A 25,251-nucleotide genomic window follows, 5' to 3' on the forward strand; every position below is an offset into this window, starting at 1 on the left:
GGTATTGAATTTTATTACAAATTTGAAACTTAGCTCAAGTTCAAAATCTGAGCCAAGTATTATTGAACCTCTTCAGAGCTTCTGAGAAAGAATTTAGGATTTCATATAAAAAACCCCTTTCCATCCCCCTCCAAAACAAGGCATTTTCAGCCCAGGTTCACTGTCACTTTTGAGTGTTCATTTGACAGCAAAACACAAAATAAAGGACTAGAAGGGCAAGGATCAGTCTGAAAACTAAAAACAAAACAAAACAAAACAAAAAGAGGGCTGCCAAACCCTTATAAGCATTTTGCAGATTTCTGTCATTGTAAAGAGGAAATTGTGGTTAATGAAAAGATATCACTCTTTTCACTAATTATGTTTTCCTCCTTTACAGAGACAGGCACACACACACACACACACACACACACACACATCACCTCCATATTGGTGCACATAACAAAATTGAGGCAGGGCTGGGGCTCGAGGGTTCAGAGTGTGGGCAGGGGCTCAGGGCTGGGCCAGAGGGTTGGGGTGTGGGGGGGGTGAGGGCCCTGGGGTGGGGCTGGGGATGAGGGGTTGGGATGCAGGCTGCCTAGGGGCTACAGCAGGGAGAGAGGACTTCCCCCAGCTCTCTGACCCTGCAACAGCACTTTTGTTGGGGGGGAAGAGGCTCTTCTCCCTGCTGCAGCAGCTCCGGGGCTGCGGGATAGGCGCCTCTCCCCCAGCTGCAGCAGGGCTGGGGAAGAGGCTTCTCTCCCCGCCGCAGCCCTGGGTGCCTGCAAGACACTTAGTAGGCTGAGGCATGGCTGTGCAGCTTAGAAGGAACTTAGGCTGTATGTGATGTTATCTAGGTCCTCCAAAAAAATGTCACCAAGATCCACCAGCAAAGAGGAAAGCAGAAAAAAAAATTGTTTAAAACTTGATGCTACCTTTACACATCATAAATAACTCAGCCTTTATACAGCTCAGATACTATAGAGATAGGTTTAATGGAAGTACATAGGCACCTCCTAAATTATTGCCTAACACAGGCTTTTTTAAGTGCCTTTGAAAAATCTCACCCCAATGATTTTTATTATAATTTAAAAAGCCAGAGATTGTACAGAGATTGTACAATTTCCTTTATTTTTTTAGAGTTTAATTCCACACTCACCTGATATCATTATTTCTAAAGCTGATTTCAAAAGCACCTGTGTGTGTAGCATAGTGTACTGCAGTGGAAACTAACAAAAATTCCTATCAAAAGGTAAGGCTGCATTGAATTCTGCACAGGGGAGCCCTGCACCCACGCAGAGCTCCATGCAGGTCTCCATGAGAGCTCAGGGACTGGCCATGTAGAGCTCCCTGCAGGAATGGAATCTATTTTAATTAACAGTCTGAACTATGTACAAAATGTTAACTGCTCCTCTTGTGACAGAGAGTAGAGGAGAGTCGAGTTCTATTACAGCTCTGGGAAGCAGTTACAGAGGAACTGACTGACTATAGGACTGGAGTGGGTGAAGTATGTATGATCTCAGTCTGGAATGGAAGACTCAGGCCTGATCTACACTGCAGAGTTAGGTCAACCTAATTACGTCAGTGTCTGCGCTACAGCCTTGCTCCCGCTGATGTAAGTGCTCTACTACACTGACATAATCACTCCACCTTCACAAGAGTTGTAAGGCTTATGTCGGTGTAGTTAGGGTGACGCAGCGTCCGTGTAGAGACTATATTACTTACATCGGCTGTTGGCTGTCATTCTTGTCAATTTCACAGCTCTGCTGTCACCCTGGGGCTGGGAGGGCTCGAGCTGGAGCCTGCCTACTGCCCAGCTCCCCATAGGGAGCCTGGCTCCTGCCTGGGCTCCTGGCTTCCCACTCCAAGTCCTGCTTTCCCCCACACTGCCCCTCTTAAGTCAGTGCAAGCACTCTTGGTGAGGATGCACTCCACAGAGTGAAGGACAGTGTGGACACAAAAAACTGCAGTGACTGTATGTTGACTTAAGTCAACTTAAGTTTGTACAGTAGACATGCCCTCAGTTTCACGTGCACAGTCCCTAATTCCTGCTACTAACGAGAAGTGGTTGGCTTGGCACAGGTGACTAGCTATGGGCTATGTGGAAGGATTGCTATGAAGAACAGTACATTTAAAGTGCAAATTAAATCAGGAATAATTTAGCTAAAATAGAGATATCCCAGATACTTTGCTAGCCCTCGTTTTATTATTTACACTTCTGTGAGATTGCTTTCCATCATAGCTCAGAAGATCAGCATGAAAACAGATAATGATTTAGTTGTTTAAGAACAAGAGTTACTTGTTGCTGAAAATTAATGGGCAGAACTGGCAGAGAAAGGCAGCACTATGCTCCATATTCAAAGAAATTACATCGACAGTAAGTCAGTTCTAAACAAAAATAGCTAGGAACTGTAAGGAAAGATTGTAGCATACGCTGCTCCTCTGTCATTACAAGACATAAACCCCTTTATATGTAACTGCATATCTTTGAAAGATGGCAGGCTATCAATAAGGCAGATAGAAATGAAGTCCACGGTGTCACACAGTGGGTAGAGCCAAGTGACAGCAAAGTGAGGCCCAGGTTCAGAAGAGGCGGCCTCTCAAATCCAGATATTATCAGCACAAGCCTACCCTGCGGACAGAGTGTAACCCTTGTAAAATTTCCCCTCTCACCCCCTCCTATTCATTTCAACTGAGTTTTTGTAAGTATTATAATTTAATTTTAATCATAGAACCCATTTTTTCAAGTTGGATCATTCTGATGATTTGCGATCTTAACTATTAGTAAATGTTTTCAGGACCCCATGTATTCCAGGATTCTGCAGCCAGAGTCTGTAGCTGTGACTGTAATAGAGTCAGACTGGATCAGGCCCAGGTGTAACACGCACTGACCACACTGAGAAACATTGGCTTTCTCTGAATGCTTCTTTCCGGGGTGGACCTTGACACTGATTCTCAGTCTCGGGGGTTTCAACTCCCAAAGAGCTCACAAACAAGCGTTGGGAGTCATGACAAAGGGGTGGGAGCCCTTGTATGGAAAAAGATGTCCTGGAAAGATTGAGAACCATTGCTGAAGGGCTAGAAACAGAAGCTTCATGCCACTGGAGATGGCAGGTTCACAGCTTCCTAATGGGACCCAGATTCTTGCCTGGGGAAGGCCTAAGGCATCATGCTCAAAAATCATGTATACAAGTGTTACTTTGGAGCATGTCTGGAAGGTTTTTTGTTTCTGTTTTTTGACTATTGGTTCCTGGTTCAGCTGAACTCCTGGTAATTCAGACACATGACTTTACAAGTGGAGGGATACAATACAAAAGAATAAAAACTAACAAAACAGTTTCAATAGCACTCTGTAAAGGATTCCTAAAAAAATGTTCTGTAACACACATGATATAAAACAACCAATCATAGGCTGATGTGGTGTCAAGGCATGTGTTTGGGCTGACATACCTATCTCATTTGTATCTTCCCCAGAGATGCTGGAACAATTTGTACAGTGGGGGTGTTGAGAGCCACCAACTCAAACTGTAAACACTGTATATGATGGAAACCACTTCAAGCCAGGGGGTGCAGCAGCATCCTCAGCACCTCTAGTCCCAGCACCAATGATTTTTCCCAATTTCCATCAGTAATGTGACGATCACAAAACTTATGCCAATAAAACTTTTATATCACCATGACATGTTGAAGTTGTTACCTGTGCATTACCGGTAAGTGTGCACGAGGTATGATTCTGCTGTTGCTATGCAAACAAAAGTTCTGCTGATTTAAAACAGAGTTGCAGTTTCACAGTCAGGCACATACAAGGCAACTCAGGTACGCTGATGCCCCACCATCTCCTCAGATATGCCTGTACTTGTGGCACCTTAGAGACTAATTAAGGTGCCACAAGTACTCCTGTTCTTTTTGCGGATACAGATGAATGTGGCTGCTACTCTGAAACCAGAAATGTCTATTCATTTCAATTGAATGAATTGTGGACTTAAGTCTTTTATTCTCAATATTTTTCTGTTGAAATAAGTGACCCTATTATTGTAGCTTTAAATAAAAGCTCATTGCAACTCCCTGTAAAGAATGATGTGCACATATACACCGCATAGTGCAAGTACTATCCAATTCCACTAGATAATATATTTAGTATGTCCCATTTCAAAGTGGACAAAGAGCAGAGCATTATGTCCAACAGTACTTACAGATCTTTGCACATCTTCAGTAGATGGATTTTAGGTCTGCAGGTCCAATACACAACCAACTAGGAAGGTCTAAAACCACATCATCGAGGCAAAGAATTGGCACCAAGTAAGGACAACTGCAAAATAAGAGGCTCTAGCTATTACTGCTCCTGACTCACCACTGACCGGGATTAAAAATCTTGTGAAATTAATAGTTAGTTGGGTAGAAGTTAAGCTACAGGGAGAAGCAAAGCATCAAGCCTTTGCAGTTTAAATATTGTTACCCCTTTTAACCCTAGCTGCCAATATTCAGGGTCTGGCCAGTTGTTTCTGTTAGGAGTAACGGATGGAGTCAGTCAGGTATTTCTTTGATGCAATCCTGTTTATTTACAAGGACTGTACATAAAGTCCTGTATCCCTGAAAACAGTTGGTATCAGAGAGCAGGAGAGAAGTTTCTTTGCTCACAATTCCAAGCCTTTTTCCATCCAACACTCTACCCAAAATCTTGCTTTCTTAATTTTTTTCAGTGTCATGCTGAAAGTGCTTCTCTGTCCATCAAAATTTCTTGCTTCCTTCTTTGTATGTTTCTGTGGTATTTCTCCTGCTTTTCCACACGCAGCAGCAACCAAATCAATCCCCCATCCCTGCATTAGTTGTCAGACCCCCAGGAAACTCTTTGGACCACATAGCCCAGCCTCTGCCTAAGCTTGCATGCAGGCCAGTCCTTAGGCAGTGGGTTTCCATTTTTTTCAGCCATCGCTAAACAAAGAGGCATTTAAATGTTCCCTCATTTAGCCTGAATGGATGGTGCCCATCATGCCTAGCAACTTCATGAGGTGGTGTGATTGCCCAAATCTCAGTGTAACAGTATTTTCGAACAAATCTATACCAATACATTGTTTCCAACAGATTTTAACCACCCAATAAATCAATTTCAGGGGAAACACAGGAATCCGTAATAACAAAGCCTGAGATTTTCAGAAGCTACTAATGATTCTGGATGCCTGTGTCTTTGCGTGTCCAACCTGAGTCACCTTTTCAGGTGGTGGGAGCTCAGCTCATTCTGAAAAATTAAGATCTTTGGAAGTTTCTCATGTTGGGCACCCAAAGTCACTAGTTACTTTGGAAAGTTTTAGCCAGAGCTCCTAAAACACCTGCTTTTTTCTGTACCTGACAGCTCTGTTACCAAAACGGTTTGTTCACAACCTTTAATCATTGATTCAGCCTTAATGTGAACATTATGTCCTGGCAACTGAGTTCAACAGGAAATACTTTCCTTTGCTGTGGCTGGCACAAAAGTTATTATGCAACTCAGCTGTAATCTTCAAACATACATTCTGCAAATCATCTGGTGCACTCTCTTTAAAGAGATGCTTTGTCAATCCAGGCTGGAATTATCCTATTAGCAAAATATGGCTTGGTAGGTCTACTTTAGTAGTCAATAACATAGATCCCATTTTTTATGCTTGTTAGATTATAAAGAGAATAAAGGCAACAGGGTTACATGGGCATAAAATGTGAGCGATCTGGTCCTACAGCCTAGTCAGCATTACTCCTTCTTCTTTGTCCTATGATGATAAAAATATGTTCTTAAGGCAGATCAAATCAGTTCATATTCCAGGAGAATAAAGCAGATCTTTTGTGGGGGCATTCAAAAATAGGTGCAGTTTCCTAATAAAATGAGATGCAGTTTTTAGATTCAAGAGGTTTTGCCAAGAAAGGGACAGGGGGAGAATTCCCCCATTCCATGCAATAAAATGTTCAAGATAGAGTGTTCTTTTGAGCTTCATCTTACAATGTTAAAGCTAGATCAAGTTCTCACATTCATTATAAATATACATCATAGGCCTGGAGGAGAACTGCCAGCTTCTTGCAGAAAAAATATCTATCTGGGAAGAAGAGAAAAACTCCACTAGGTTTTCCTCCCAATTTCCCCCCCGACTGCTGTCTCAGGGAGCAGGGTTTGCCTTCCCACCACAAACAAGCGTTGAATCTCCCCCACTCACTATTAAAAAAAAAAAAAGAAAAAAAGAAAGAAAAACACAATCCCACATCCGCTGGAAGCACAGGGTTTTACTGTAGTGGCCCTATGTTTTTGTAGCGTCTCCTGTCAAAGCTGCCATTTTCTCCAGCTCCGTGACAGCATGGCCTGAAGGAGGGCTGCATAAAGTTAGCACAGCTTCAGCAGGTATTAGCTTTTTAGCAGATTTACTGCAGGCTGCCTGAAAGGCAGTGCAGAGTCTCCTTTCCTCTCCCCACGCTACGCAGCTGCTGGGGAAATGATCCCCTCCCCTGCACGAGAATAATCAAAAGTGCCAAGTTTCAGTAGAGGCTGCTAGAACATGATGAGTATCCTGCTTTCTTAAAGGCTGAAGTTCCCACAAAATGCATGGCCCAACCTTCAGCCTCAAAGGAAGTCTGTGGCTGTCTGTGACCATGCTGTTGAGCCGGGAGTGGGGAAGAGAAGGCAGAGGGAGGTAGTCAACCTCAGTGGCCGTCAGGAAAACACAGTAAAAATAACAAAACATGAATAAAAGGCACTAAATTTAAAGTTGTCCATTTTTGCTCTCGCTTTACACCCCTTCCTTCTTTCATCTTCCACTCGCTCTACAATTTTTCTTTTGTTTTCTCTATTATTTCTCCCCCTGCACTTAATTTTTTTCCATTTATTTTCTTTGTAAAGCACCCCAACCTGTCCCCTTATTCTGGGACTGGTGTCTTAAAGGCCAGGGTGTGGCCACTTACTGCGTGCCACACCCTGGCCAAAATTCAGAAGAAATGTCTGGAAGAAACAACTCTATGACCTCCTTCCCTGAAGGATTACATGGTTACAGAAACAGACTGGGAACCAGAACAAAAGGGTTCTATTCACGGCATTACCACAGACAGGCTGCATAACCTTGGGCAAGTTGCCTAACCTCACTCTGGTTCTCCATTTGTTCCTAATGTCGCCCTGATGGGGACTCCACCCACTTGCAAAGACATCAGCATCTGGTCAAGAGTCTTCACATCTTAAGTAGGAAACATGGGTCCGCTGGAAACTCACAGGGGCTGTTCAGTCAGGGACCAGATTAAAGAATGTGCATTGCCTGGACCCGGGGGAAACAATTTTTACTTCATGAGTGCAGGCTTCAGTCCCTTCAGGAAATCTTACCAGGAAACTCCGAGTAACCCATCCACATAGGAGCAATGGTTACAGTCTGTGAAGCCAATATACAAATCATAATGACATCCAGGAAGCACGTACTTCACCCTACCTGACTTTCTTTATACTGGCAAAAGTAGGTTAACTGAAAATTAGAAACTAAAAAAAAAAAGGCTAAATAAATAAATCCAACAGCAATAGACTGATACTAGGGATACCCACAACTACAACTTCACACTCTCAAACATCTCCCCTAAATAGATCCCCTTTAATTTCCAACACCCACCCAGACGTAGCTAACAATGGGTGCTCAGTTCCAAAAATCTGTTTTAAGCACACACATATAGGGCAGCTAGCAGGCAGTAGACCCTAGGGCTGCAGATAAAGGACTTCAGTGATGAGATAGGAAACGGGGGGTGGTGGTGGGGAAACAAAGCAAGGACAGGAGACAGTGGGCTGGTGAAGCACTAAATCTTTGTGTAAGGCTGAGACTGTGGGGCCTACTCTAATCAAACTGCTTGCAAGCATTCTCCAGATCACTTCCTGGGCCTCAGACACCTGGCTGCCCACGTGCTGAGGGGGCAGGGCAGGCAGTCCCTCTGTCCTGAGAAGGACCTCTCCTTCTCCTCTCTGGCCTGGAGCGTGGCAGCTTGCAGGCCCTTGGAGTCAATTGTGGGGGACAAGCCAGAGCCACGGAGTCTCCTGGCTGGGCCAGGGTGCCTGTTTCAGCAAGAGCAGGGGAGCTGGTTGGAGGATGGCCTGCTCTGAGACTCAAAACCTTCGAAGCCTAGGAGCTCTCCAAGACCCTAACCATAGAGACTTTGCCTGGAGCACAGCCCCTAACCCACATACCTCCATAGAAATCTAGCTAGAGCACTGGACAGTGTGGACAGAGTGGTACCAAGGAGGCAGTCACTGACTGTGGCTATCGGGCGGGTTGCAGGCCACTGGGTGGCAGGTGACATTACCACTCCCATGTGTTCAAAAATTATGAGAGACTCCCCTGTGAGAATAGCTTCAAAATAATGAAATTTGGGTTATTTCTGTTTGCCTTCTGAACCATCAGCATTCATTTGGGTCACATATCAGGTTTTTCTCCACAATCGTGAGGGCTAGAATGTTAGCTCTCATTTAAAAAAATAACATAGAGCGAGTCTCATGCAATCAGTTGCATGCAGGCACAGGGATTTTAAGAAAAACAAACATATATCGCAGCACTCGTGATAAAATTGCAAGAGTTATCAACACCGGGGGTCGGAAGATGGGACATGAGGAAATGTGTGTGTGTGTGGGGGGGGGGGGGAAACCATGAAAAAGCGGGAAGATGAGAGGAGCTAGGAATGAGGGGAAAGGGAAGCCACGGGCGATACAGGAGGGAGCTCAAGGACAAGCGGGACATTGACAAACTTAAAATTGGGGAACAGGAACCCAGCCAGAAACTAAAGGAGGGGGAAATGGAAACAGGGAAAGCAAGTTTATGCAAAGGAGGAAATGAACAATCAAATATGGAAATAATAAAATGCCCTGTTTTGCATAAAATCTCCAAATTTCTGGTCTTAACTGCCTTTAGTAAGTATGGGCTAAGTACCTCTGTCCTTTCGGAAGTTCCTGTCCGACTTTCCCCACACTTCTAGGCTCTCTCTCCTTGGCCATTTATTAGTCTAGCTTTTTGATTCATTCAGGTGTATCTGGTAGCTATTCCCAGCCTCCTTAAACTAGGTAACTTTCTGAAAAGGTACCTTCATTACTATGGAAACTGGAACCAAAACGAGGGCTCTAGTCAGAAAGCTGTGGAAATAGGTTTGGTTTTGCACTCACTGTTTAAAAAGAAACAAATTGTAGTTACATGTCATCCCTCTCCTTCAAATGCCACAGGGAAAAACAGGCAGGGGCCCATCCACAAATGGTAAATCCTGCAGAATTATCATTAATACCGCTACTTTCCACTCTCCTACCTACTAAGAGAATTGTGAATATATTAATGCTAATAAAGCACTCCATTTCTCAGATGAAAGTGCAAAGCATGATTAATACAAGAGACTGGGGTTTTATGCAAGATCTCTGCATATTTTTATTACCTTATCTTGCCCAACAGAGAACTAAAATAATTTGCTCTTTGCCTTCCTGCCTCAATAGAGTTTTGAGCTATTGATTGGCTAGCCAGGAGCCAACTCTGTGATCTACATTAATATTGTAATACTTCACATTTCTATAGCACCTTTCCCCTGAGAGTCTCAAAATACTTCAATTAGTCTACCAAAAAAACCCTCTGGTGGCTAGTAGGGAGCCCCATTTTAAACTTAGGAAACGGAGGCATAGAATACATAAAACACATGCTAAGAAGCACTTTTTACTTATCCAGCCTTTGAGAAACAGCCTTTAGAAGAGTAATGCTAGTGGAAAAAGAAAAATTATATATGCCATTACAATTCACCGCTTTTTCACTAGCTAAGATTTTTTTCCCTTTACTGTTCATTCCTGGAAAATGCTTCATGGCCCAAACACAATTGCTGACTTTAGCATCTATGCATTTTGCTCTAAGGACAGACTGTACTGATCTCATTCCATGAAGGCTAATGTACAGCCAACATCTGTAAGGCCCCATGGACATAACCTTATGGAGGCTGGGTGCTGTAGTAGCTCTTAAATTAGTAGGCAGCAAAAGACTCTGTATGATTTGGCTCCAGCTCCATTTGAACTCGGTTGGCAAAGATGGATGACAGCCGAGCAGCAGCTTGTTATTGTTAGGTGCAAATGGAGAGGACCCGATAAGGAACAATGTACAACATACCACTTTATCAGTAACCTGGCAACTAACCACAGACCCTTGAAATAAGCCATTTGCCACAGCTATTACTAGAACAGGATTCTTCAGTAACTATTCAAGTTGTTTGTCTTCATTTTCTTTAGCGTGCACACAATACTGTTGAGCAATATGCCTGTCTGAACTTGATAGCTGCGAATACTGTGTGAGCAGGGCATACCCTCCAGAGACTTTTAATGACTCACTGAGGGGGCCTGGTGCTAGTTCACATCTTTAGCAGGATATGGAAAGCATGTCAAGTCTGGTACGTGACGGTAAACATACTGCATTAGATCAGCTTCATTACTTTTACTAGACAGTTTTAGTTCAAGCCATTTGCAAACAATGATTTTAAGAAATAAAACAATCCAGACCAAAAACAGTGCGCCTAATTCAGCCTGGCCACAAAGTAGGCACCATTCCCAATGAGCTCAAGGAAGAATCTTGTGCACTGTGTTAAGTTACAACTCTTTCTACACATGGAAGAAGCAAAAGTATGATGATCTGAACCAAAGTTTATTTTTCTGATTCATGGTATAAACTGGAAAGTACAGGTTGCATAGAACTATGCTGTGTGAAGAAGGAAATGCTCCTTTAGTGGCTTTGTTATAAAAGGAAGTGAGGCTGCAAGTTGCTAAATTTACATAAAATCAATTTGTAAACTCAACCCAGAAGGAAAATAGGAAACTTTATTTTCTTGTCTTCCGAGTAAATATGCTGGCTAGCTTTATTATAGCATTTCATTTTAAAACAAAACAAAACAAAAAAATCCGTTGGAAAGCGGGAGGATCTGTTCCTACAACTTTTGCATTTGCATCTTTCACATCATCCTTTGACTAATAGGGGTCTGGTAAGTTGGCTGCTCCATCACCTAGCTGCTGAAAGAGAAAGAGCTTTCTGTCTCTTCTCCACCCCACCACCTTATGCTGCTGGCTAATGTGAAGGGGGTGTCTGCACAATCCTTCAAACCCTATCCATCTTTGTTGAGACCTCTTCCCTGTGAATGGACTGAATATAGAGAAGAAAGGCATTATATTAACAAGCCAGTATCCAGTGTATGGGTCCTGATGTCTGTCCCAAGAAACAGTGGCCAATGTGGGTAATTTTTTCTGAAAGGTAGGATGATAAATGCTTTGCAGAAGCAGACGTTGAGCTCTGGAGTTGAATGAAGATATTTCAAGTTAACGAGTCTGGATGCACATTTCAGGCAATTCCCCTTAATTGTTATCAGTGTAATAGGTCATAACAATAAGCCACCACAGTAAAGCCCACAGAGATATTAAAAATTAAAGTTACTGTACAAACACAATGGCTAATTTTTCAAACCTTAGTAACTTAGGTCTAGATCATCCCTATTATACAGGAATACACACAAAACTTACCCGTGTCAGCTTCTGCCCTGCACAAGTGTGTGTGTTTATCTGTCCCTCCATCCAATGGAAAAAAGGCATCAGAATCACAACACTGATGCCCCAAAATCTGTAGATTGCAGAAGGCCATCCACATGGTGGTCTTGTTCATCTGCAGCAGGTCTGGTTCCCCTCCTTGTCATGGCAGTTCCTTCACTGCTGCAAGGAAAGCTACATTTTTAACTTAGGTACCTGCATCTTGATTGTGGAGATATTTGCAACTGTTAATTTTAACCACCATTCTTTCTGTTGTTCTTTTTGCAATCTTTCATTAATTATACCCAGAAAGACATTTAAACCACACTAATTTCCATGCTGTTAACACTTCATTGTTCATCAGTCTATCCATACATCTGTACTGCACTCATCTCTGTGGTATCTGAGTATCCCAGTCCCTGCTGCTAATCTTCTTCATTTTCTGTTCCCATCAATAAAGAGACTAAGCCAAGGCACCACACTTTTACTCTACCCCTGAGACAGCCAGACTGGTAAAATAGGTTGTGTCTCTTTGAATATAAAATAGTCTAAATACAAAATTACAGTGATGATTTTAAAGAAAGATCTGGAATGGCCCAGTTCCATAAGGGGTCAAGCACTCACAAATTAACTTAAAAGCAAATTATGCACCTTTGAAAAATCAGGCCAATAGCCAACAAGCAGAAAATGTTAGGGGCAGTAGCTTTAAATCCTCCACAATCTACAAATCTGAACAGAGCAGAACACAAGACATTTGTTAAGTTACAGAAACAAATCGGAATCTGGGAGATGTAGGAAAATGCATTCCAGCAACGTTAGTTTCAAGCTTCTTTGGGGATTTGGGTACTATAAAAATCCTAAAGTTATGGATTCTTCAAACCACCGTATTCTTCAAATATGGATTCATCTGGATATTGTTTTAAAATAATGTAACAATACACAGAGTATTAGTTTTACAATCTGCACCAAGAACAAAGGCATTATATACTGTATGCCTAACACTACTGAACAAGATTTATGCACCTACATCTGTTCTTCTAATTAACTGAACTGGAACTAATTGTTTTCTCTGGGAGAAAACTGCACATACAAGATGTTATTCTCCTGAACCAGAGAAGCAGCAATTTGTGTTTGTACTGGAGTGGTGTGCCCCACAACAAAAAACAGAGAGTGTTTTGATAGACTAATGAGATGGAAGAGAGAGTACAGTGAGGGCTTGTCTACACTTGAAACTCTACAGGGGCACAGCTACTGCACTGCAGCTGCACCGCTGTAGTGCTTCAGTGTAGACACTACCTATGCCAACAGGAGGCGGTCTCCCATCAGCGTAGGTAATCCACCTCCCTGAGAGGCAGTAGCTAGGTTGATGGAAGAATTCTGTTGGGTTGGCCTGAGGTTTTTTTTTTTTTTTTTAAAAACATGCTAACATTAGAAACACGACTTCAGTGCTCTGTAGCCAGATAAAACCAAAGATCGTTGTTCAGTTTCATGCTAAAAAAGGGGTTCCGCGTCCCTCGGTGAATTGGCACAACCATCCAATCCAGCATAAATTGCTCAAACATGCATGGAACATTTTGCTGTGACACGATTCTACTGACCTAGGTAACCATATGCGCTCTGGCTGAGCTGTAGAAGTGGCCCTGATTAATTTCCCCCCACAAGCTAATATTTGTATTGCAAAATTTGTGTTTTTTCATAATCCATGGAATAAACACAGCAAGAACATTTGCCAGGTAGTAACTGAATCCAATTTGCTTTTACCCTCTTGCCTGATCTTTTTGGGATGTTAAGGCATGCCAAGCACTGCATAGAGTATTTTACATATACTCCTTTGGGTTAATTTGCAAGTATTATAGTCTCACTAACAAAGTCTAAATGCTGTGAGCTATTGACATTTCGTCAATCTTCAAAGAATCTCTCAGTATGGATATGATTAATGTGGCAGCAAATAATGAAAAAGATATCTATTGTGCACAGAACCATTTAGAAATCTTGAAAATCCTTTTGCATTCCCTTTGTTCCATAGTCTCTCCTCCGCCTGGCTGAGAATAAGGAAACAGTCACCGGTTATGCTATAGCTGGTTCCCACCATTCCGATCCTCACTGAACTGTGCATTCAAGCAAAAACAAGAACAAACATAAACAACTCCATTCCCATCCATCTACTAGAAAGGAACTCACAGATGCTCCATTATATACCTCCCACTAGAACAGACGAGGCAGAAGATTTGTATAAAAAAGGGGGAAGACTCAGACAAAACAGAGGGTCATTGTAATTGTTTTCACTGATAATCTGTTAATCAATGTTACACCACTGACATGCTACTTATGCTTTTTTCCCCATCCGTTTAAAAAAATAAACATTGTTAGTTGGCCCTGAGAATCACTCTAATTTACTCCCCTTCAGAAACGGTGCAAATATCAGATAAGATTAAGTTCATTTAAAGAATGTAGGAAGAGAAAGGAAAAAAAGCATGACACATTGATTTAATTTGAATTTTAATTATGTATATAAATAGTAACAAGAGACTGAGGAGTTTTGAGACTTGCTACTTGCAGTGCAGATCCTTAAAGCTCTCCGGATGCTGTTGCAGGACTGAGGCCTAAAAATTTCCAGCTGACAAATTCTAGGCAGTGTCCATTCACAGAGTATCCATCCCAGAGTACCAGATAGTGCAAAATCAGTCTTTGATGAGGCAGAACACAGGTTAACTATACTTGGAATCAAAACAGATTCTTCGGTCATCTTCCTCTCTCTCTCTCTGTGTGTATACATACATACATATATACACACATTATATATATATATATATATATATATATATATATATAAAATGTTGATCTTGTCTAAATCTTCTATGCACCTGTGTCCAAAGAAGGGAAGGAAATAAAATTAATACTGTAGGCTTATTTTTGCCATTGCTGATTTGCAATTAAAAACCATACTTATTTTGGTTTGCAATTTAATCAACAATTGCTCAAGGCACATTCTAATAAATATAGATATCTTTGTAGTGCAGTGATTTACTTATTTGTATTATAATAGAAACTATTGTGCTCGGTGCTGTACAAAGCCACACAACAAGACCCTGCTGCAAGGAGCTCATACTATAACTATCACATAAGCCACAGAGAACTTCACTCCTCTGGCTGGGGAATGTTGTGGTTGGGGAACATAAGAAGTGGGGAGAGAACTCCCCAACATACATCCCAACTTGAATTTGCGTAACAAATATGTTTTACCACTGAACAACTTTTCATGCCTGTTAAATATACAGGACCTGATTCTAATCTGATTTACACTAGTGTAAACCCGGAATAACTGCATTAAAGTTAACAAAATTAGATAGATGAAGAACCAATAGTAAACATTAATTTTGGGGATCCACCACTATACCTCCTCCCATCCCCCTGATTCCCCTTCTCCAGCCCCCCACTCCTCCCAGCAGTCTCAGCCCAAGCCCACTGCTCAGCTCCTCCCAGCCCCCATGCTGGCCTCTCCCAGCCCTGCCCCCTCCTACAGCCCCCGCCACCTTTCCTCTCCCCGTCTAGCCAGGATTGCTATCAGGCTGCTGACTATCCACTTTTTGCCTCTGTCTGCTTCCTCCACACTGGCATTGCCTGGTGCCTAGGCGAAGTGAAATTGTGGGATTTGGGGGTGCCTTTGGGGCACAGAGACTCTTCTCAGAACCCACCATTTGGGAAACATTGCTAAAGGGGGTCTCCACAGCATCACTGCAAAGTCATTCTGTCCTAACAGCATAACCCAAAGACCTGTCCTATAGCAAGTTCTGATGAGTGAGGGCAGGATTTTGCCCAGGCCTGCGGACAGCAATTCCAGGCCCCAGGCCAGAACAGTCAATGAGCCCCCTAGAAAGGGATGTGCCCGCCCAACTGTCTTTGCCGCCACCAGTACCACCCCGCGTGCACCTAGGAGCCAGGGCTGGATTAACCTTTTGTGGGCCCGGTGCCAAACATATTTGTGGGCCCCCATGAGGGCAGTGGAGCATGGCACGGGGAGGTCAGTACCCAGAGCGAGGGGCCAGCCAGGGGCAATGGGGCATGGCATGGATGGGGCGGCCCCACTCTGTCCAGCCGAGTGCGAGAGCACTGTTTACAGACTGGCAGCCACCAGACTCCCACTGGCCTGCCCAATCCTTTGCTACAAGGGTGCCCCTTCCCCTCTGGGGGGGGGGGGGGAGGGCGGCATGCCGTGCCACACAGCCCCCTGCCCAACACCCTCCAAATCCCTATGCCCAGCCTCCCCCACCCACAGCCCCACCACAACTGCCCAGCACCCCAAAACACACAGATCTCCCCAACCCTGCACGACCCAATGCCTTCCCCAAAGCCCCTCCACTACAACTACACAGCACTCCACACAGACCCCTCACTGCCTAGCGCCCCAATACACACAGGCTGCCCACCTGCCCAGCAACCCCCCTGTCTAGCACTCCGAAACATACAAACCTTCCGCACTGCCCAGCGCCCCCCACCCCTCACAGTCCAGCACTCCTCCTCCCTCCCACTCCTCCATGCCTTGCCCCCTGGCTGCACAAAATGCCCTGACTCAAGAAAAGCCTATGGACTCTAATCTAAGCAGTGATCACAAATCACCAGCCATTCCTCAGCACAGCTGACAAGAGACACAGAATTGAGCTTTCACCATCTGGTTCTCTCAGGCCAAGGACTGAGGTTTTTAAGTGGCTCAATGTATAAAAAGTTCATTGTAGCTTCTCTACAGACAACTTGTGGAAAAGTAAGTGGTATTTCAAGGGCTACACTTTCCTCTTTTAACCATTCAAACATATTTAAAGAATTAAATGTTTAAAAGAGTTAAGTAAATAGATATGGTAAAACAGACACCAGAGACACTTCACATATCAGGACTTTAGACACCAGCTTGCACTGGAGATGTTGTTCATACTTATTTGCATAGTGTGAGTCCAGTACTGGAACTAATAAATTTTGGGAACAGAGCTTTGAAAAATATAAATGTGTAAAGTGAACATTAAGAGTATGATTCCCCCCTCCCTTTGCTTAATTAGAGACAAATAATTTAGGTAAGTTCTCAAAAGGTGAAATAAAAACATCTGAAAATAGGTCTATTTGTATATAAAATATCTAGTGGTATTGGAAGGACAATTTAATGTTTCTGATTAACCTGACACTTGCAGACTCATCTTTATATACAGAGGACAATATTAACATTTTTGTAGCATTTAGATCCTTCCTAATTCACAGTGAAAAATACTTTAATTACACATCCTCTTCCTTTCTGTTTTCCCTCATGCCTCTAACTCAAGACAAATCTTTTCTCCTCTTTCTCATCATGTTTATTTCTATTTTATTTAGCTAGTTTGAAAAAGGTAAATACATTTTTATTGTTGTAGTTAAAGTTTGAAATAATGTCTATGAATCCTACTTTTGGAATTGTCAGGAGTTAGCTACAGTAATTAAGAATACTTTAATGGAAATATTAAAAGTGCAGCTCTATTCTTAAAAGTGACTATGTAAAAATGAGGCATTGGTATTCAAAAGATGTGTGCATTCAGTCATATCTGCAGAACCTTTGTTAGTGCTGATGACTCATGAAATTCAATGACCTCAACCTGTTTTTCAAAGCTAGATGGAGTTTACAGGGCTGGCAATTGAGGTTGGGGAGGAACATTTTGCTTGTAAACTGAGCTTATTTGATACAGAAGTCTTTGAGAAACAAACACAAACCCACAATATCACTTTTACAGTCACTTTCTAGAGTAGAATCATTCTTTTGTGTAACACAGATTAAAATGGTTTCAGAGTAGCAGCCGTGTTAGTCTGTATTCGCAAAAAGAAAAGGAGTACTTGTGGCACCTTAGAGACTAACAAATTTATTAGAGCATAAGCTTTCGTGAGCTACAGCTCACTTCATCGGATGCATGGTAGAGATGAGTGTATTGGGAGGGAAGCCCAGAGAACTGACAATGCATTTGTCAGCCACATTGTCAATCTTGCAGACAAAATCAAACCAAACATTTCTATACTGTATTTGCAAACTTCAAAGCAGCACTTAAAAAAATTAGCTGGCTATATAACTATGATATGTACATTTTAAACAGGTCCACTATCTTATCAAATAAAAATATAGGGGCAGCAGAGTTTAATGCAAACCTCATTCATGCCACAGATTAATCTATATTATTAACAACAAACAGTAGTAATACTCTTCAGTTACATAGCATTTTTTGTCCTGTGATCTTAACCTGCTTTAAAAAGGTTGGATTATTACCCTCATTCCAGGAATGTGGAAACTGAAAGCTAGAGGGGTCATGTGACTTGCCCACAGTTATACAGTGAGTCAGTAGCAAAACCTGAATTAGAACTCAATCGCTTCCACATCTCCTGGTCTGAGCACTGGACAACACTGCCTAGACTGTTTTGAGAAACAATTGTGACCAATCCTTGTCCCTTACCTGTTTGATGGGAAGAGATGGCGCATTCTACTTCATGGTTCTTTCTTCACCTGAATTGACGTGTACCTCCACTGGCATGTCATTGTCGGATTCAGACTTAAAAAGAAAACACACTATTTAAAATGAAGCTCAACCCATGGTAAGCAATTCTGCCAGAACAGAAACCCTCTTCATGAGCTAAAAAGAACAGTTACTTACCCTACACAGTAACTGTGGCCCTTCAAGATGATGTAATCAGTGTGGATCCCACTATAGGTGTGCATGCGCCCCATGTGAACAAGGCTGGGTTTTTTGAATGCTAGTGTCAGTCAGTGCATATGTCTGCATCTCCTCAGCCAAAGGCATAAAGGGCCAGGTGTTCACAACTTTCCTTCAGTTCCCTCACAAGTCAAAGCCTGTGTTGCTGAGAACTCCAAAAAGCAGGGAGAGGGCAGGCCATGGGATCCACACTGACTCCTAAACCTCGAAGAACCAGAGGTACTGCAAAGTTTGAAATAATGTCTATGAATCAGTCACTCAGCCTACTTTTGGAATTGTCAGGAGTTAGCTACAATAATTAAAATACATTAATGGAAACATTAAAGTGCAACTCTATTCTTAAAAGTGACTATGTGTAATTCAGTCATATCTGCATAACCTTTGTTAATTCTGATCTCCCCCTCTGGGTATGTGTCAGTCTGGTTCTCCCTGTAGGTGGCTGACAAGCAGTATTCTCTCTGGACATGTGAGCAAGGAGTATCAATCAAATGGCTGATGGAAGAACAACAGCTCTTTCAAACTTAGCATATGCTCTGGTTGCCATGTCAAGAGTATAATAAAAGCCAATGGGCTGCTCCACATGGCTGCTGGACAGATCTTGGAGATCATCATTTTTCTGAAGCAGACCATAGATGTTGCTTATGCCCTAGTGAAGTGTGCCTTAGGTTCAGTGGGAGCAGCTCACCAGCCAACTAACAGCAGGTGGAAATACACTGTGCAATCCCCTTTGAGATTCTCTGGGATGAGATGGCTTGGCCTTTCAATGTGCTGAATATGGCCACCAAGAAGCACAGAGAAAATCTGAAAGGCTCGGTCCCATGGGTGATGGGTGGAGACCCCTTTGGGGAGACTAGCCCCCGGCTCCACCCCTTCCTCCCTCAACTCCCCCTGCCCCACAGCCAGAGCCATGAGTGCCCCTCCGCTGGCTGGAGGAGCCCCAGGCCAGCCAGAGCCACAGCTGTGCCTCCCCTCTCCAGACCCCAAGCTGCCCTGGGGAAAAGTGTGTCACTCTCGCAAAGACGCTTTAGATATGCCCAATGCAGGTTCCGGGGCAGCTGTGGAGGTGGTATTTGCTACTCAGCTTCCTGGGTTGCTTAGTAATCTCTCTGGAGTCCAGGGAGATTACTGATGAACCCAGGAAGCTGAATATCACATACCACCTCTTCAGCCATCCCGGAACCTGCATGAACATAATAAAGCAAAAACTTCTCCCCCAAACCCCACAACTGGGGGTCTGGCAGCTGCAGCAGTGCCAGGGGAGGCTGAGCCTCCCCTGGCCTATTATACCCACTGTCCATGCTTGGTCCTGTTGATGTCATAAAGAGTATAAAGCTTCTTTTCTCTGGGCGAGGAGCGTGGCTTCAAGAAGACTGGTAAGGTAATAGACCGGCTCACGTGCAATTCAAAGACCACTTTAAGGATGAACTTAAAGTGTGGTTTCATTACTACTTTGTCCTTGTGGAAGAATGTATCTGGTGATCCAGCCATAAGAAGTTACAGTTCACTGACTCTCCATGGTGATATGATGACTACAAGAAAGAGGGTTTTGACAGTCAGTTGGTTTAATGAGCACTCTGCTAATGGTTTGAATGGAGGCTCCATACACTGTAGGAGAACAACATTAAGCTCTCATATGGGAGTTGGGTCTCTAAAATGGAGGGTAGGTATGAAGAAGACCCTTGAGGCACACAAGACTGAATGAGCCTGTATTGCGGCATAAGACGCCAATATTACTGCAAGATGGATTTTAAGGGAGCTAGACAGTAGACCTGCCTGTATCAGGAGAAGTACATAGTCCAGAATCTTTATTGTCAGAGCCTCTACTGAATTCACATAGCTCTGGGCTGTCTTTATGGGAAATCTTTTCCACTTCAAGGAACAGTTTTCCTGGTGGAAGGTTCCTAGCTTTGTAAAATAATTTCCTGGTCCTGCTCATCCAGGCAACATGTCCAGCGATTATGGGTCTGGTTGCAATATTTGACCCTGGTTCTGTGATAGCATGCCCAGACAGGTGGAAAGACATACGAGAGGCTGACTGGATATCTGACAGAATGAGCTGCCTCAGCCAGTAGGGAATTATCATGACGACTGTAGGATTATATATGATGTTGGATATTATCTTGAGGATGAGGGGGATCGGTGGGAAGGCATTTAGGAGTCCTCAAGAACACCAGAGTAGAAAGGCATCCAGAAGGGAGCTGAAGCTCACGCCTCCTTCTGGAGCACAAGTCCACGCTGATGGATAATAAGTGTGGGAATACATCTAAAATGGGAATCCCCCACTGGTGAAAATATCAGGTCCAGGATGGATTTCTGCAGTGGACACTCATGGCTGGCTACCACATTCTTGTTCAGAAAAGTCTGTCGTGTTGTTGCTGCCTCCTGGTAGGTGCAGCGCTAAACGGGTCACTCTGTACTGATAGCACTATTCCCAAAACTCAATTGTCTTCGGAGGAGGGCGGGGGGGATGATCAAGCCCCTCCTTGTTTACTTATACAGCGCATCAACGACATGTAGCCCCTCAAGATCTGCACTACCAAGTTCTGGAATAGAGGTAGAAAAGCTACAGCCCTCAGTTCCAAAATGTTCACATGGGAGTTCAATATCATCCTGAGACCACATTTCGAAGTGGTTCAGGTGTGCACGCCAGCCTGTCTCTGATGCGTCTGTGTCCAATGTCATCATCGGAGAGGGGACTGAGAAGGGCACTCCCTTTCTTGCATGGCGACTAGAGCCACTGAACATGAGCTCCCACAAGACTTGGGGCGAGACCATGACTTGTTTGTCCACATGATGGCTGCATAGGGAGTAGACAGCCCTCAGCCATCATTGTAGAGGCTGCAGGTGAAGTCTGGTAAGCAGCAGCACATACTTGCACGTGGAACATAGCCAAGGAGCCCCGATACACAATATCACAATATCATTGATCATGTCCATGTGTCCTGCACTACTGAGTGAAGGAACCAGAACCTGTACTCTAGCAAGAAAACTTTTCCCAAACTGGAGTCAAATAGAGAGCCTATGACCTACATCATCTGTGCAAGTGCGAGAGACACTTCTCGTAGTCCACCAGGAGTCCCCAAGTAGAATAGGGAAGGGTATGGTCTAGGGCTGTTACAATTTCCTCCTGGAACATGCCCCGATCAGCCAAGTGTCTAGAGTTGTATCCGATGAAGTGAGCTGTAGCTCACGAAAGCTTAGGCGCAAATAAATTTGTTAGTCTCTAAGGTGCCACAGTACTCCTTTTCTTTTTAGGTATAGGTTGATGTGGATTCCCTGTTTCCTTAGATGTGCCACCATTATGGCCAGGCACTTTGTAAAATCTCTCGGTGCTGTAGAGAGTCCAAAGGGCAGAATCTTGTATTAATAAAAGGTTGGACTCTACTGTGAACCTTGGATACTTCCTATGGGCCAGATGGATGGCAGTGTTTATCCTGCAAGTTGACAGCCACAAACCAGCCTTGAGCTTGGAGCAATGGAATGATGGCAGCAAGCATGACTACTTGAACCGGAGATAGCATATATATTTGTTGAGCCTCCTCAGTCTATGATAAAATAAAAACCCGTTCTTCTTTAGGATAAAGAAATACCAGGAATAGAAGCCTCTTCCCCTGAGGAAATTCCTTTATGGCTTCTAAACAAAGCAACAAGGCCACTTCTGTTCACAATAGGCTCTCGTGAGAAGGGTCCCCAAAGAGAACATGTAAGAGGGCAGTCAGCAGAACTGGATGGGGTAGTCATGGGCAATGATGTCCAACATGTATCTGTCTGAGGTCCAGGCACGGTGGAATGGAGCAAGATGACTTCCGAATGTCATGCTCCATGGACTAGTTCCGATGCACCTCTCAAATGTCTCATCTGCTGGTGAAATGAGGGCTTGAGGGCGGTACAACTTTCAGTAGGGTGGGGAAGCATAGATCTCCAAGGAGTGTAAAGTCATTTTAGAATCTCTCAGCAAACATAGGGTGCTGTCACTCCTTTCAGTGAACATTTCCAAGCCCTGGAAGGCCAAAGTCCTTAATTATGGCTTGTGCCTTGCAAGGGATGCTCGAAACTAGGAGTCATGACACGCTCTGCATAATCATTGTGGTGGCCACAGACCTGACTGTTCTGCATAATCATTGTGGTGGCCACAGACCTGACTGCAGTGTCCAAGGATCTATTGCTGCTTGAAAGGCCATCTTGGCCACCAGTTGACCTTTATTACATAAGAACGGCCATACTGGGTCAGACCAAAGGTCCATCTAGCCCAGTATCCTGTCTTCCAACAGTGGCCATTGCCCAGTGGCCCCAGAGGGGAATGAACAGAATAGGTAATCATCAAGTGATCCATCCTCTGTCACTCATTCCCAGCTTCCGGCAAACAGAGGCTAGGGACACCATCCGTGTCCATTCTGGCTAATAGCCATTGATGGACATATCCTCCATAAATTTATCTAGTTCTTCTTTGAACCCTTTTATAGTCTTGGCCTTCACAATATTCTCTGGCAAGGAATTCCACAGGTTGACTGTGCGTTGTGTGAAAAAAATTTCCTTTTATGATATCTTTCAGCTCCTTTCTCCCTTCATGAGGGAGCTTTCCCAGAGAGCTGAAGAGAAACCAAGGTGACTGCAATCTGCACCAAACTCCTGAAAGGCCTTGAAATTGTTCACTGAAGAGGCTACCACCTTGTCCACGGATGACGAGTAGAGGTCCTCAGAAACTGAAAGCTTTAGATCTTGCTTCTCTTTGTATTCCAGTGACTGAGATCTTGCTAACAAAGCCATGGGATGGGGGGAGGGGGCTCCTCCTCTTCCACAACAGCTGGGGGATTGGTGGGAACCCCTATAGCCCTAACAGTGCCACAGCAGCATTCCATGTGTACAGGCAGGTTGAAGGCCAGACCAACGTCAATCCTGGCATGCTAGTGGTTGAGATCTGTAGAGACCCTCAGGGTCTCTTGGTGGCACCACTCAGACACCAGCAGAGATGGGTCCCTGCTGGACACCAGCAAAAAGGCATGTCCTGGGTATTGTGAGGAGTACATCTACTCCACAGTTAGCATTGATTGGTAAGGCACTATGAGTGCAGGTGGTGCTGAGAGTGGCTCTGGTGCATCCCGAGTCCATCCTATCAGTGCCATAGTCAACATCAAGAGAGAGTGTTTCTGATGCCAGGCCCAGTGGAGTCTGCTCCTTTCCATCCATCTTCAATGCCCTGCATGACTTGGTTGAATTGCCACCCAACAGCCTCCTGTCTCTCTGTGAGAAGACATCAAGCTCATGTCTCAGTGTCTGAGAAAGGCTCTTTCAGCACCCTGCTTCCATTTCTGAGATGTTGACAGCTTTGGTGCCAGGAGCGGTACTGATGCCAATGTTGATGCTGCATCTAGTTTCTCTGCAGATGTTTTTGGAATCACCTGCCTAATAGATGGAACACTAGAAGATGCAAGCTTGAGCATAAAAGAGATGTTTGAGATTGAAAGTGGAATCAGATCCAACTGTCCTTGTATTCTAGGTCTTGAACCCAGGCTTGAAGAGCTGCTAGGCAGAGGACATCTCCATGCTGCTACTCAGTGGGAGCTACAATCAGCTTGCGCTCCATTACCCATGACCCGCTGAGGACACAGATAAAAGGAAGCCCCACCTCAAGGGGTCTGACAGACAGCAGCCCCCTAGCTCCCGACTTTCTATAAACTCAAGGGATGTTCCAGAAAGTGTCCAGCCAACAGCACAGATCTCCTGTAGCTTTCCTGACCACTCCTGCTCCATGTTCTTGAACTCCTGGCTTCAACCTCACCTCGATCTGGACCTCACCTCCTGACTCAGACCCTGAAAGTTGACTTGGACTCTGATCCTTGTTATCGATCCTGGCTTGAAACTTGACTATGAACTCCTATGCTGCTCTCAGCCTCAAGTTTGACCCTGCTCTGACCCCTATTCTCAACAGCCCTGATCAGGATCCTGACACAGAAGAACCACAGATTGCTCCCACCTCACGTCTTTCAAATTGCAGGTTCTTGCAGAGAAGCAGAGGAAGACTGAGCCCTTGCCTGGGATGTGGGACTCTCCCAAGCAGAATAGGTATATGCTGTGACCATCTTTCAGAAGAATTAGTTCATCACAGAACAGCCTAGACTTGCTTGATGCCTGCAGGTTTTGAGTCCACCAATTCTAAGTTCCTGTATGGGGGACGGTCTATATGGGATGAGGGCTGTACAGAGGGGTCTGCTTAGTGGCTTTTGGTTCAACAAACACTAGAACAGATTAGAGTGATCAAAATACAGGAAAAAGTAATTCTGAAGAGTTTCAGAAAATTTTTAAGAAGTCTGGCCAAATCTAAAGTCTAGCAGTTGCACACCAACTAGATTCCATCTCACTGATAAAAGGGAACTTGGGTCGCTGTGACACTCCCTGACTCTTTATACCCTCACATGGGAGCACAAAGCAGGAACACTGCTATTCAAAAAATCCCCAGTCTCGTGCACCTACATTGGGATCCACACTGACGCAAGCCCAAAGAACAATCACTTCTTGCAAAATGAAATAGTCAATGAATCTAACATTCACTTTCTCTCTCGTGCCTCACACACAAAATTGCTCCCAAAATATTTCTAGATTTAAGTCATCCTGTGTTTGGTTTAACCCTAAGTAATGGAAGAACAGTAGTTCAGTAAAAGATGCTTTAACTGATTCATTTGTCGTCTGCACTAATTACAGAAGTAGAAAGTTTCCCACAGATGTAGATGCCATTTTGCATTCTTAGAATTCCGTGTTGACTTATACAATAGACCCCTTTTACACTATACGCTTTGGAAGTGTGTTCTCACGCTACCTCTGCAGTGAACAACAGAAATTAAAGACTGAAGAAAGGCTTATTAGAGCATCTTTTCAGCCTCCCTGCCAATGCAAGAATGTTCCCTACAGCGTATATTCAAATCTAGTTTTAAATGGGTTTCACTAAGAATATTTCCATAACTTCCACTGAGAGACTACTCCACAGTCAGACCTTACTACTTGAACAAGTGTTCTGACATTAAGCTTTTGCTTTATTTATTCCATTACTCCTAGTTAAGC

The 25,251-nt window shown here is 43.8% G+C and overlaps 1 protein-coding gene across 3 annotated transcripts in view; it reads right to left on the reverse strand.

Annotated features, from left to right (window-relative positions):
• The window catches only part of APOO (apolipoprotein O), a 90,089-nt gene that overhangs the window by 1,244 nt on the left and 63,594 nt on the right, over window positions 1–25,251 (reverse strand). Inside the window, exons 8-11 of one of the 3 annotated variants that reach the window (XR_006277865.1) lie at window positions 17,938–18,033; window positions 14,302–14,346; window positions 11,480–14,252; window positions 4,170–4,285 (exon numbers count right to left, since the gene is read on the reverse strand). Coding sequence is in view for 1 of the 3 variants with exons in the window: in XM_038416659.2 (XP_038272587.1) it covers window positions 17,965–18,033 (69 nt within the window). In the remaining 2 variants the exon portion in view is untranslated. The remainder of the gene's footprint in view (window positions 1–4,169; window positions 4,286–11,479; window positions 14,253–14,301; window positions 14,347–17,937; window positions 18,034–25,251) is intronic. The other 2 variants (XR_006277864.1, XM_038416659.2) reach the window with 2 other exon arrangements.

Source organism: Dermochelys coriacea, chromosome 1 (assembly GCF_009764565.3).
Source record: "Dermochelys coriacea isolate rDerCor1 chromosome 1, rDerCor1.pri.v4, whole genome shotgun sequence".
Classification (NCBI taxonomy): Eukaryota; Metazoa; Chordata; order Testudines; family Dermochelyidae; genus Dermochelys; species Dermochelys coriacea.